Source organism: Neovison vison, chromosome 2, assembly GCF_020171115.1.
Source record: "Neovison vison isolate M4711 chromosome 2, ASM_NN_V1, whole genome shotgun sequence".
NCBI lineage: Eukaryota > Metazoa > Chordata > Mammalia > Carnivora > Mustelidae > Neogale > Neogale vison.
Genome location: NC_058092.1, coordinates 41,830,141 through 41,844,378, shown reverse-complemented (window position 1 = coordinate 41,844,378; position 14,238 = coordinate 41,830,141). Strand labels below are relative to the sequence as shown.

Here is a 14,238-nt window from a genome sequence, read left to right as displayed (position 1 = left end):
CCTCCTCTCTCTCTGCCTGCCTCTCTGTCTACTTGTTATCTCTCTCTCTCTCTCTCTCTCTCTCTGTGTGTCAAATAAGTAAATAAAATATTTTTTTAAAAAAAGATACCCAAGGACCATGCTCAACAAAAGGAGATCGAGATTTATATGCTCCCCAAGAATGGTGGGTGTAGTAAGTACAGATTCAGTTTTTCTGAGTAAGGTTGTGCAAGTCTGGGCCAGAGCTGAATTGCTGAGAACAGGGAGAAAATAAGCCCTGCCAGAAACACAACTGTTATCTTTAATTTCTCATCTCTTCACCTCTAATCCATCACCATGTCCTATAGCTCACCTCTTAAACACCTCTTGGATCTGTTTCTACTTCATTCTCACTGCTACCACTCTATTTCAAATGCTTATTGGGACTCTTTGGAACCACTGCAAAGATCTTCTAACTAGCATTCCTGCTTTCCATCTCTTCTTCCAGTCCATTCTCTGCATCACAGCCAGAGTGATCTTTCAAAATAAAGTTAAGATCTAGTTATATTAATTCCCTGCCTCAAAATATTTCATTTTAAAAGATAAAGTCCAGAGGTTCCTGAGTGGCTCAGTTGGTTGAGTGTCTGACTCTTGATCTCAGCTCAGGTCTTGATATTGGGGTCATGAGTTGGAGCCCCATGTTGGGCTCTATGCTGGGCATGGAGCCTTAAAAAAAGGATAAAGTCCAAACCCCATAGCACAACCTTTAAAGCTCTTTGTAGTTTTAGCACCTACCCATTTCCCATTTCCTACCATTCTTTTAGTTCTTTTGGAGTAACTCAATGGCAAAAACTCTTCCTTCTACCATAATACTTTCCTTCACTTCTCTGCTTGGAAAATTCTTCTTTAGAAAGAAGTCCATGTTGTCCTCCTACTATTGTCAGATAAGCACATCTTCAGGCCAGTGCTTCTGGACTTGGTACAGATTCCATTAGTGGGAGCTACGCTGTCTGCCACATTTATGATTCTCCTCCTGGGCATATTAAAAGATTGCATTTTCTTGGATGTGGGTGTATGACTTGCTTTGGCTAGTGAAATGGGAGAAGTGGAAGAAGTTTTAAGAGCCAGCACATGACTCACACTTTTTCCCTCTGGTAGCTGCTCTGTTGGTCTTTATCTTGGAATAGGAAGACAAAAAGCAGAGCACCCAGCTCTTAATGGATATGTAGTAATAGTAAAAAATAAAACGGTGTTTAAGCTTCTGAGATTTAGGGATTGCTTTGTTACTGAATAACTCAGTATATCCTAACAGATACACTATCTCTGCTTTGACATCTTCTATAATTACTCAAAATCACCATGTTTCTACCTTATCTGATTTGTGTGACACGTTTTCTTTATACTGATTATCTGGAACTCAAGACATATTGCCACATACTTCTTATTATCAGTCTATCAGTGTATGTCTTAGCTACCTCTGCTCTTTTACTGAGGCTCTTTGAGGGCAGGTATAGTGCTTGTTCCATTTTTAGATCACACAAAGTATGGTTCATGGCTATGAATTACATATTCATAGTATAAATTCATAATATAATTGTAATGAGTGTAGGAGTCATATAGATTTATTTTGTGTTTTTTTGTTGTTGTTGTTTTAAATTTATTTATTTATTTCTTTTTAGTATTCCAGAATTCATTGTTTATACACCACCACACCCAGTGCTCCATGCAATACGTGCCCTCGATAATACCCACCACCAGGCTCACCCAACCCCCACCCCTCTCCCCTCCAAAACCCTCAGTTTGTTTCTCAGAGTCCACAGTCTCTCATAGTTCGTCTCTTCCTCCAATTTCCCTCAACTCCCTTTGCCTCTCCATCTCCCTATGTCCTCCATGTTATTTGTTATGCTCCACAAGTAAGTGAAACCATATGATAATTGACTTTCTCTGCTTGACTTATTTCACTCAGCATAATCTCTTCCAGTCTGGTCCATGTTGCGACAAAAGTTGGGTATTCATCCTTTCTGATGGAGGCATAATACTCCATAGTGTATATGGACCCCATCTTCCTTATCCATTCGTCCATTGAAGGGCATCTTTGTTCTTCCCACAGTTTGGCGACTGTGGCCATTGCTGCTATGAACACTGGGTACAGGTGGCCCTTCTTTCCACTACATCTGTATCTTTGGGGTAAATACCCAGTAGTGCAATTGCAGGGTCATAGGGAAGCCACATAGACTTATTTTGAATTGCAATTCTGACAGTGGTGATCTGTCTAAGCCTCAATTTCCTCATCTGGAGTAAAATGGAGTAACCTACAGAGTGTTTCTGAGTATGTGGATAACAGGTGCAACATATGTACAAATAATGACATGGTGTAGTTATTATTGTTCCTTTATTTGTTTTTATTATCATTGTAGATTGTGTTCAGGAAATATTTGTGTGTACATCCTTCTTTGATTAAGGTTTAGTGGTATGTGCTTTGGATCTGGAATCACAAGTCCTGGATTTAAGGCATAGTTTGTGTCACCAGCTTTGTGACCTTGGGAAAGTCACATGCCCTGTCTGCATTTTTGTATTCTCAGCTATAAAATATAAATGCTAATAATACCTACATCACAGGGATTTTATAAAACTTAAATAAGCTAATATATGAGGAAATGTTTTATACATGCTCGAGGTTCATGCATTCTGAAATTGTAATGAAACAGAGAAGATTGGCTGGTTCCTCACAAAAGGGCTGTGTGGACGTTTGTGAAGCATCCCAATGTGCTCCAGTGACACCACACTGTTGGTCTTGTTTTTGCTTGCTTGATTACACGTCTGTCTTGCCAACTGGGCTGTGATCTGCTTGAGATAAAGAATTGTGTTGGTTATTTTTTAAGCAAAATATTTATTTCTCCTTATATAAGAGCAACATGTGCTTATTGTAGATAAAATAAAAGTGCATGAAAAAAATTAAAATCCCTGTAATTCTTGACTCTTATACAGAGATAATAACTATTAATCCTTTGATATGCTTTTTTCCACTTTTCTTTTCTACATCTATAGTTAGAAAAGTGATACTATATCACATATACAAGCACTGCTGCATGTCCCAACAAATATTTTTGTGCATAGGTCTGATTTTCTAATTTTGTAGCATAAGTTTTGAGGAGGAAAATTTCTGGGTCAAGAGTGCAGCCTTGCACTCCATCAAGAGTGGGAGCCTTGATGGCTCAGTCATTAGGCATCTGCCTTCATCTCAGGTCATGATCCCAGCATCCTAGGATCGAGTTCCACGTCAGGCTCCTTGCTCAGCGGGGAGCATGCTTCTCCCTCTCCAGTTCCCCCTGCTTGTGTTCCCTCTCTCACTCTCTCTTTCTGTCATAAATGAATAAAATATATATATATTTTTAAGATTTTATTTATTTATTTGTCAGAGAGGGATCACAAGTAGGCAGAGAGGCAGGCAGAGAGAGAGGAAGGGAAGCAGGCTCCCTGCTGAGCAGAGAGCCCGATGCGGGACTCGATCCCAGGACCCTGAGATCATGACCTGAGCCGAAGGCAGCGGCCCAACACACTGAGCCACCCAGGCGCCCCTAAAATATATATTTTTTAAAGGTGCAAATATTTTTAATGATCTTGAGACTTCCAAATTGATTTTCAGAAAGACTCAACCAAGTTTCCATGAGCAAGGTGTGAGGTTGTACATCTCACTATATCCTCATCTATAATGGGAATTATAATTTAAAATAGTTCAAATCTGGGTTACCTGGTGGTTCATTTGTTAAGTGTCTGTCTTCGGCTCAGGACATGATCCCAGGGTCCTGGGATAGAGCCCCGCATTGGGCTCTCGGCTCCACCAGCCTGTTTCTCCCTCTCCCACGGCTTGCTGCTCCCTCTCTCTGTCAAATGAATGAATGAAATCTTAGAAAAAAATAGTTCAAATCTTTTAATATAATAATTATTCACTGGTCTCTTCTCCTTTGAATTGTTTATTCCTCTTGCCATTTTTTCTGTTGAAATTTCAATTATTTTCCCTCCCTCCCTTCCTTCTTTCCTTCCTTTCTTCCTTCCTGTAAACTCTGCCCTCAACATGAGGCTCCAACTCATGACCTCCTGAGATCAAGAGTTGTCTGCCCTACTGACTGAGCCAACCAGGTGCCCCTCAATTATTTTCTTATTAAATTTTATGAGGTTTTATTTATTTATTTATTTATTTATTTTTAGTTTATGCATTTTCTTTTTTTTTTAGATTTTATTTATATATATATTTTTTCCAATTTATTTATTTTCAGAAAAACATTATTCATTATTTTTTCACCACACCCAGTGCTCCATGCAAGCCGTGCCCTCTATAATACCCACCACCTGGTACCCCAACCTCTCACCCCCCCCGCCACTTCAAACCCCTCAGATTGTTTTTCAGAGTCCATAGTCTCTCATGGTTCACCTCCCCTTCCAATTTACCCAAGTTCCCTTCTCCTCTCTAACGCCCCTTGTCCTCCATGCTATTTCTTATGCTCCACAAATAAGTGAAACCATATGATAATTGACTCTCTCTGCTTGACTTATTTCAGATTTTTATTTATTTGAGAGAGTGAGAGCATAGGGGGTGGGAAGGAACAAGAGGAGAAGGAAAAGCTGAGCAGAGAGCCCGATATGGGGCTCAATCCCAGGACCCTGAGACCATCACCTTAGCTGAAGGCAGATGCTTAACTGACTGTGCCACCCAGATGCCCCAGTTTTTATGAGGTTTTTAAAAAACATTTTATTCTACCCACCAAATACAATACAAGACACACAATAGGTGCTCCTTAAATATACCTTGGGTTATTTTTTAATTATTCTGAGGACTTTTTAGGAACAAAAGTAGACTTTCTAGGAGGCTAACTCTTTCTCCTATGCAGGACACTGCTGGACAAGAGCGATACCGGACCATCACCACAGCCTATTACCGTGGGGCCATGGGCTTCATTCTGATGTATGACATTACCAATGAGGAATCCTTCAATGCTGTCCAAGATTGGTATGAGATTCATTCATTCACCTCATTCATTCATTCACCTCACTCATTCTTTATTCATCAAACTGTCTAGAAAAATCTAATGTGTGCTAGGCCTTGTGTTATATGCTAGGGAAATCTAGAAGAATCAGACATGGCTCCTGGTTTCAAGGAGCATGTAGATGAGAGGAGAGGACAGAGCACCAAGCAAGCAGTGAGAATATCATGATGTGCAGTAATGGAGACACGCACCAGGGTTGTGGGAACCCAGTAGAGGGCTCAGACCCACTTGGTTAGCAGGAAAGACATCCTAGAGTTGTTGACTCAGATGCTACATTTTGTAAGATGTAAGACTTTGTAAGACTTAGCCAGGGGGTGAATAGATAAGAACATTACAGGAAAAGAATGCAGATGTGCAAAGACCAGAGGTAAGTGAGGGATATAGGAAGACCAGAGGTCCTGAAGAATTTTGAGTGCTGGGGTAAGGAGTTTGGAGTTTATCTCCTAGCTGATGACATTTGAACAGGGAACCAGCAGGTTCAGATTAATGTTTTGGGAAAATCATTCTGGTTACAGTAGTGAATGAATCCACGTATGACTTCCCCATAAAATTTATCCCTAGGCTGGGGGTCAAGAGTACATCCAGTCCAAGTTTATAAAGATTCAGTATACCATGGAAATTAGCTCCAGAGGTACAACCTCTGAGTAATTTACAAATTCCTTCCTGGAGCATAACTCACAGGGAGAAGGGAGCTGAAGGAAAGGATAGGTAAGAGGGAGGGCCAGGAGCCTTGCCCAGTGGAAAGGATGAGGATGGGAGGAGGTGGAACATCTGTGCCATGGGTCTTCTTCAGAATCAGAGAGGCTGAACAGGCCAGGCATACAGCAGCAGTGCTGGCCAGGGCTATGCTTACCTCCTGCTCCCCTTAGCATAATAGCTACCCTTTGAGGACTTCCCTTCTCTGACAAAACAGTTGCCATGATCTGTGAAGTACTGTTGGTGCGTTGCAGGCTTGAGCTGAGAGTGGCTTTGCCGACTGTCCAGGGTGCAGTCCACATGTCTGTCATTCACAGTGATCTGTGTTCTCCCTCTCAGCCTAGTGGTCACCTTCCCCTTCCTCCTTTCTCTCTCTTCCTTTCTAACAAGTACCCCCTATCTTCTTTTTCACCTTTCCTTCCTCTCTTTCCTCTTTACTCCTTTTTTCTCTTCCCTTTTCCTTTCCCCCCTTTTTATTCCCTCTCCTCTCTTCAGTCATGGTCTGTCTCCCCTCCTCCTCTTTCCCTCCTTCTCCATCTTTCCCCGCATCTCCTATCATGGATGAGCTCTTTCTTTAAGTGTCTCCACGCTGCTCATTCCCTGTCGGCCTTGACCTTCTTCCTGTTCACCGTCAGTCCCTGTTCCCTCTGTCTCAGGAACACAGTGATTTTAACACCTGGTGACGATTTCTCCAAGAATAACCTGAGTTGCTAATCTGGGAGCTGGGAGTGAATGGGGGTGGGAGGAGGGAGGAAGAGGACAGGAAGAGTAGTTTGGGGAGACCTGGAGACTGGGCTCCAGTTATCTGCCTTGAGGCTGAAGATTGAGTGTCTCTTTCTCCCAAGCTCTGGCCTTTCAGTTTTGCTCCTAGCAACGTGGCCCGAGACTAGCCGTCTAAGCCCCAGTGCTCAGCACAGAATCTGGTGCTTTGTCAGCCCACAACAAATGTGGCTGAGTGAATTCTGTACCTTGAAGGAATGGCTTCTCACCCTTAAAGAAAGAAAAGATTAGTGAGGGATCAGCTTTAGGAGCAGAGTCATTAATAGGTCCATGTTGCAGTTAGGCTTGAGTTAGAGTGACAGGGCCACATTTAAGATCTGCTTTGGGATTAACTATTAGCTGGCTTATCCGTTCATCAGACACTTGCTGACACCTTCTCTGCTCTGTGCTGAGGACTGGCACTCCAGAGATGAATGAGACTATCCTCGCCTTCAAGGAGGGACTTACAAATCCAGCCAAATGTAACAGGTGCCATGGTAAAGGTGCAGGGGACCAAAAGGAGAAGTAATCATTTCTATTTGATAGGGTAATTAGAGACAGAGTCCTATCCCCACAAATAGCTGTATCCACAATACAAGGTTCCTATTTTATTCATTATATTAAAATTTTGTTTCTCATTATATAAGTAGCATATGCTCATTTTAAAAAATTTGAAAAATACAGAAAAATGTTTTGTAAAGATTTTATTTATTTGAGAGAGAGAGAGCAAGCAAACAGGGAGGGGGAGGAGCAGTGGGAGAGAGACAAGCAGACTCTACACTGAGCTGGAATCTGACTCTAGGCTCAATCCCATGACCTGAGATCATGACCTGAGCCAAAATCTAGAGTTGGTTGCCTAGCCAACTGAGCCACCCAGGCGCCCCTACAGAAAAGTTTGTTGTTGTTGTTGTTTTAAACATTTTATTTATTTGACAGAGAGAGAGACACACAGTGAGAGAAGGAACACAAGCAGGGGGAGTGGGAGAGGGAGAAGCAGGCTTCCCGCTGAGCAGGGAGCCCAACTTGGGGCTTGATCCTAGGACCCTGGGATCATGACCTGAGCTGAAGGCAGATGCTTAATGACTGAGACACCCAGGAGCGCCCAGAAAAGCATTTTTAAAAAGTTTCATAACCGGGCGCCTGGGTGGCTCAGTGGGTTAAGCCGCTGCCTTCGGCTTGGGTCATGATCTCAGGGTCCTGGGATCGAGTCCCGCATCGGGCTCTCTGCTTGGCAGGGAGCCTGCTTCCTCCTCTCTCTCTCTGCCTGCCTCTCTGCCTACTTGTGATCTCTCTCTGTCAAATAAATAAATAAAATCTTTAAAAAAAAAGTTTTATAACCATCCCATGTGAAGGAAACCACTGCTGACGTTTTGGTTTCCACAAAGAATCACCATCTGAGGCTTCAGTGAATGTTTGTAAGTCACAGGGGATCAGGGAGAGGCTAGCTGGGCCTGAGAAAGCCTGGGAAGGCTTCCCCCAAGGAATTATGAAACTAGCCCTGGGCCCTGGGGGATGAGTTTGTGTGGGGAAGGGACTCCCAGTATAGGCAAAGGCACAAGCCATGGAAGAGCATTTCGGGATAGTGAGAAGTAGGAGGAAGTGGGATGAAGCTAGAGAGACAGGATGTGAATGGTCAACACCTGAGGGTTCTAGACTTCATCACACAGCTAGTCAGGGGGCCATAGAGAATCCTTTTCAGAAACGACTTATCGTGGTCAGTCAGATGTTTTAGGGATGCCTGGGGGGCTCAGTTGGTTAAGCATTTGCCTTCGACTCAGGTTATGATCCCAGGGTCTTGAGATCAAGTCCCACATCAGGCTCCTTGCTCAGTGGGAAGCGTGCTTCTCCCTCTGCCACTCCCCCTGCTTATGCTCTCTCTCTTTCTATCTCTGATAAATAAATAAAATCTTTTTAAAAAAATTAAAAAGATAGGTGTTTCCAAAAGAGCTCTCTGTCCATTGAGGAGAGGGATGGACAGATGTATTAGAGGAAGTCTTCTAGGATCTGGGTTGAGGTTTGCAGGCAGAGCTGGGTCAGGTGTCCATCTGTCCTCAGCTGAGTTCATTGACACAACTTGGATGTAGCTAGCCCCAGAAGGGAAACCACGTCTTTGAGTTTTGCAGGGTCCTTGCTAGCATAACTGAATGTCATTAACACTGTCCTCTCTCTGTCTCTTTTTAGGGCTACTCAGATCAAGACCTACTCCTGGGACAATGCACAGGTTATCCTGGTTGGGAACAAGTGTGACATGGAGGAAGAGAGGGTTGTTCCCACTGAGAAGGGCCGGCTCCTTGCCGAGCAGCTTGGTATGGGCACAACATGTGTGTATGTGTGCATGTTTACATGGGAATGTAACATGAAGGGTGTGTTGTGATTGTGAATTATGTGCATGTGTGCTCTGTGTATATTGTTTTATGTTTGTGCAATGTGCATGTAAGCTTTGTGCTAGTGAGTTTTAGGTAATTTGTTATTTATGATGTGTATATTTTATTACACTGAATTACTAAGTAAAAGTTAAATTTTTAAAAAACATTTTATTTATTTATTTGACAGACAGAGAGATCACAAGTAGCAGAGCAGTAGGCAAGGAGAGAGGAGGAAGCAGGCTCCTGGCTGAGCAGAGAGCCTGATGCGGGGCTCCATCCTAGGACCCTGGGATCATGACCTGAGCCAAAAGCAGAGGCTTAACCCACCGAGCCACCCAGGCACCCCAAAATTTAAATTTATGAACTCTTTTATTCATCAGTTCTTTCCGCAAAGGCTCTGAGGTGTCTTATAAAAATCATCATAATACATCAATAAAGAAATAAGAAAATTGGAGTAAAGGGAAAACAAAGGTAGGAGAAAAAAAGGGGAAGCCAGGGGGAGATAAATGTGTATGTTTTAAGTTCCCTGACATGCGTGAGAGTTGGGCCAAAATGTTGGCTTTGAGCTTCCTACCAGCCATACAAGGCAAGAAACATAATCAAGTACACAGTCTCGAGATGGTCTTTAAAATAAAAACAAACCCATTTTTCTGAGAAGCACTTCTTTTCATTGGCAGCTGTAGAGCAGGCTCTATATGCTGGATGTGACCATGTCCTTAATATCAAACGTCCTTATAACAATCACAACAATACGTCTTAGAATTCCTCTCAATGTAAACTGAGGTTTCTTTACCAAAACATAATTCACAACAAAAATAATTGTATGAAGGGATGAAACCATGTGGTTTAAGCGCACAGCTCAGTGATGCTCTGGCATTTTCCAAGGTTCAAGCACCTTTAACTCTGTGCTTCTCTGAGACCAGGTGTCTCAGATGTGTCTTGGTGGCCTGACAGCAGAACTCCTACCAATACTTGCTTCAAAGAGCAGCACCCTGCCTTGCCTTGCCAGAGAGAGAAAGAGACTGCACAAGCAGGGGGAACAGCCAGCAGAGGGAGAAGCAGGCTCCCCACTTAGGAAGGAGCCTGATACGGAACATGATCTCAGGTCTGTGGGATCATGACCTAAGCCCAAGGCAAACGTTTAGCCGATGGAGCCACCCAGGCTTCCCTGTTTTGTTTCATTTTGTTTTCTTTTTTTTCTATATTGGGGTTCAGTGTAGGGTCACCTCAGAGAAAACTTCCCCTGAAAGAAAGGCTCTATTGCTTAACTTTTAACCAGTCTCCCTAAATATGTCTTATAACTTAGGTCTTGTAAATGTTGAGGAGTAGGGAGTTTAAAGTTGTTTTCTCTGATGGTCTCTGACGTATAGATACTTGGGCTTGTAGGTGGACAAACTGTATAATATACAAATGTGAGTTGTGTGTGGTATGTATTTGTATCACACGTATTATGAGTACATGCGTGGGAGAGTGTCTTATACTTCTTTTTTCCCTCCCCTGCTCCCCAGGGTGGCCTGGAATAGAAATCAGCAAACTGTAGGTGTTTAATAAAGAGGGAGGTTGGGTTATCTGGGATCTTGCTGTTCTTACCCCATCACAGAAGTTCACAGCATCCAGAAAGTGCCTGTGCCTGTCCCCCTGGTTCAAACAGTGAACCAAACATTTGGGTGACCTTAGGCTATTACTTATGCCTTCAACCTGCTGTCCCCAGGGAGACTCCAGCACTTTTTCCTGGAGTGGCTACACCGCCTCTGTTTAGAATTCTCTTTTCTACTTCCCACCCTGTACCCTCATCTAGCCAGTAAACCTCCACTCACTTTTCAAAACAGCTCAAGCTTCACATTTCTATGAAGCCTCTCCTGGCCCCCAGACCTCTTCCCTTCGTGCCCCTGCCTCCCACACAGCAGACCCAGTCCTTATCACACTTGGGTGCACTTGTTTACTTGTCCATCTCCCCTAAAGTTCCATGAAGACAGGAAATGAGTCTAGTTTATTTTTGTGCCAACAGTGCCTATTTCGATGACCTGGCACTGAGTAGACGCTGCAAAAATATATTTTGATTAAACTTTATTATGTTAAGTATTTGGCTACTTCATTTTATTTCAATCCAGTTAAGACTTCCTGAGTGCCTACTGTATGCCAGGTCCTGTGTAGTGGAATAGGACACACACTCCCCTGTCTGAAGCACAGAAACAGTGATACCCCATGTGATTGGTGTTGTGATAGAGGGATATGCTGGGGTTGTGGGGGAGCACAGAGGAGACCCCTGACTCAGGGGGACAAGAGAACATGATGCCAAGCTGAATCTTGAAGACAAATGGAGCAGCCAAGTAAGGAAGAGAAGAAGCAAGGATATTTCAGGGGAATAAACTGGTAAAGGCAAGGACAGCACTGTGTGTTCAGGGAACTGTAAATCATTGACAGTGTTAGTCAAGAGTAGCCTTTCCCAAAGAGACTTATGCCATTGGAGGGGTGCAAGCTGATTTTATGTATATACTTTGATGTATTAGAAACAAGGATATGTAATCAGCATGTCAATCCTTAGAACTAAACGAGACTAAGTTCTAAAAGGTGAGTTAGTTTTATATTTGGAAAAAATATAATTGGCATGCCAAGCCCTCATGACTAAGATTTTTAACAAGTGAGTTGGTTAAATATTTATTAGGTGCTTACCTTGTGCCAGGCACTATTCTGAGTGTTTTAAAGTAATATTCATTTAATTTAATTCCACTAGAGCCCTCTGACATACATACTTCTCTTATCTGTAAATTGTTTTTTTTTTTTAAATAGCTGAGAAAACTGAGGCACAGAGAAATTGAGTAACTTGCTTAAGGTCACACAGCTACTAACAGGTAGAGTCAGAATTTGAACCCAAGCAGAAGTCTGCCTCCATAGCCTGTGCTCCTAACTACTTAACCTCACTGTATAGTAACTATGATAGTAGGTGACATTGATCCAGGCATTCTATGAGATGCTGTGTATTAATTATTTCATTTAATTCTCACTATAACCCTTCTAAGTAGGTACTCTAGGGTATGTCCAATACTCTGAAAAATGAAGTTCAGAGGACTTAAATAATTTTCTCAAGTTTATGAAGTTAATAAGTAGTGGAGTCAGTTTAGATATATCAGATTTATGTAGGAACATAGATGAAGTCAGATTAATTCTTGAGTTTAGGGAGGCACTTAAAGAAGGCCTTAATCAATAGGTCAGATTTGGGCAGGTCGTAGTAAACCATGTCTGTCCTACACAATTTCCTGAGCTTCCCTCTGTTGCTTACTAGTATTTGACTATTTGGACACCTGTCTATCTTGCTAGACCTCAAGAGCAACAAGGTTTTTTCTCATTTGGTTCATTATCCTAAGTACCCAGAATAGGTTAGATATTCATTCATTCATCCATTTTTTCACTTATTCATTGAGCACTTAGTCTAAGCTGGGCTCTGTCCTGGTACTTGGGTTATAATAGTGAACAGAACAGCTATTATATTTATTATCATGGAACTAATGGATAAGGGACAATAAACAAATAATTATACAAATATATAATTTAACATGTTTTAAAGAGACAAACTGAATGGTGTGTGAATTATCTCAATAAAACTGTTAGAAATTGTGTTAAGTTCTGCATGAGGTAGGACTCTTGTTATGGCAAGTGATAGAATCCCAAATCTGTTTTTTAATCTTTTTTTTTTTTTTAAAGATTTTATTTATTTATTTGTCAGAGAGAGAGGGAGAGAGAGTGAGCACAGGCAGGCAGAGAGGCAGGCAGAGAGAGAAGCAGGCTCCCTGCCGAGCAAGGAGCCCGATGTGGGACTCGATCCCAGGACGCTGGGATCATGACCTGAGCCGAAGGCAGCTGCTTAACCAACTGAGCCACCCAGGCGTCCCCCAAATCTGTTTTTAAAATAGATTAAAATATAGCATGGAGGACATGGGGAGATAGAGAGAAGGGAGTTGGGAGAAATTGGAGGGGAGGTGAACCACGAGAGACTATGGACTCTGAAAAACAATCTGAGGTTTTTGAAGGGGTGGGGGGTGGGAGGTGGTGGGTATTATAGAGGGCACAGATTGCATGGAGCACTGGGTGTGGTGCAAAAATAATGAATACTGTTATGCTGAAAATAAATAAAAAATAAATTTAAAAAACAAACAAATAAATATATATAAAATAAAATAGATTTAAAATACTGTTTTTAAAATAGAATTTATTAGCTCTTATACCTGGAAAGTCCACTAGATCTAGGATTCAATTGCACGTTCCATTTCTCAACTTTGCTAATCCCTTCAGCCTCCTTCCTTCTCCAAAGTCTATGAGGAGTAAGATGGATGATGGCAGCTCCAGATTATCTTCCCAACTCCTGCAAAAAAATGCCTTCTGTGTCCCAGCCACCATATAGCAATGTCAGGGAAGACTGTGATTGGCCACCCCGTGAGTCACATGCCTGTCCCAGTGGCGGGGGAGGCGGGTATGATAACCTATAGTGCCACCACAACTTTTTAAAATAGTGATTCCCTAAAGGAAGGAATGGTGGGCAGATAAAAGTAACATAAGTTACAAGTGCTGTGAAGAAAGTGAGAAAAGAGAAACCTAATTTTAGAGACTCAAGATCTTCTGAGAAAGTAACACTGAAGCTGAGAACTAAAAGATGAGAAGAAGTTAGCCAGGCAGAGTGGGTGTGAGTGTGTGTGGGGGTGGGTGTGTGGGGGGAGGCAGAGGGCCATATTCCAGATCAAGAATAGTCCTAATGTGGGGTAGAGCTTGAAGCACTCATGATACTGAAAGAAGCCCATGCCACAGGGACTAGACAATCAAGGGGAGAGTAGTATGAGGGGAGAGTAGAGAAGCAGGCAGGGGCCAGGTCATGAAGGGTCTTGTGGACCACGTTAAGACTTTTGCAAGGATGTGATCAGATCCGGGAACAGTGAGGGAGGGTGCTCAGCCTTCCTCATCCCCACATCCATCCTATCGCTCTGCTGTTCCAACAATTAAGTAAGTTTCAGTGGTGTGCTGGCCACCATAGAAGTGCTTCTCTTCTGCTTTATGGGATTCCTCTTCAGGATTCCCTTTCCTTTAGTTTTTCTCAGCTCACTAGGCCAAGACTAGTGATACAGCCAGCAGCTAGCTTTTATTAAAGCTGTGAGTAGCAGCAGGTCATCAATATCCTCAAAGTTCCTGGTATATGGGTGAGACCATGGAGTCACTGAGGCAAGTGGATCTTTGGGAGAGTACAGGAGTTTCAGGGACTCCTGTTCTTTTTTTTTTTTTTTTTTTTTTAAGATTTTATTTGTTTATTTGACAGAGAGAGACACAGCTAGAGAGGGAACACAAGCAGGGGGAGTGGGAGAGGGAGAAGCAGGCTTCCTGTCCAGTAGGGAGCCGATGTGGGGCTCCATCCCAGGATCCTGGGATCA

At 42.6% G+C, this 14,238-nt stretch overlaps 1 protein-coding gene across 2 annotated transcripts in view; it reads left to right on the top strand.

Annotated features, from left to right (window-relative positions):
* The window catches only part of RAB3B (RAB3B, member RAS oncogene family), a 71,323-nt gene that overhangs the window by 43,237 nt on the left and 13,848 nt on the right, over positions 1–14,238 (top strand). For both annotated transcript variants that reach the window (XM_044238222.1, XM_044238221.1), the window contains exons 3-4: positions 4,848–4,966; positions 8,640–8,764. In XM_044238222.1, the coding sequence (XP_044094157.1) occupies positions 4,848–4,966; positions 8,640–8,764 (244 nt within the window). The remainder of the gene's footprint in view (positions 1–4,847; positions 4,967–8,639; positions 8,765–14,238) is intronic.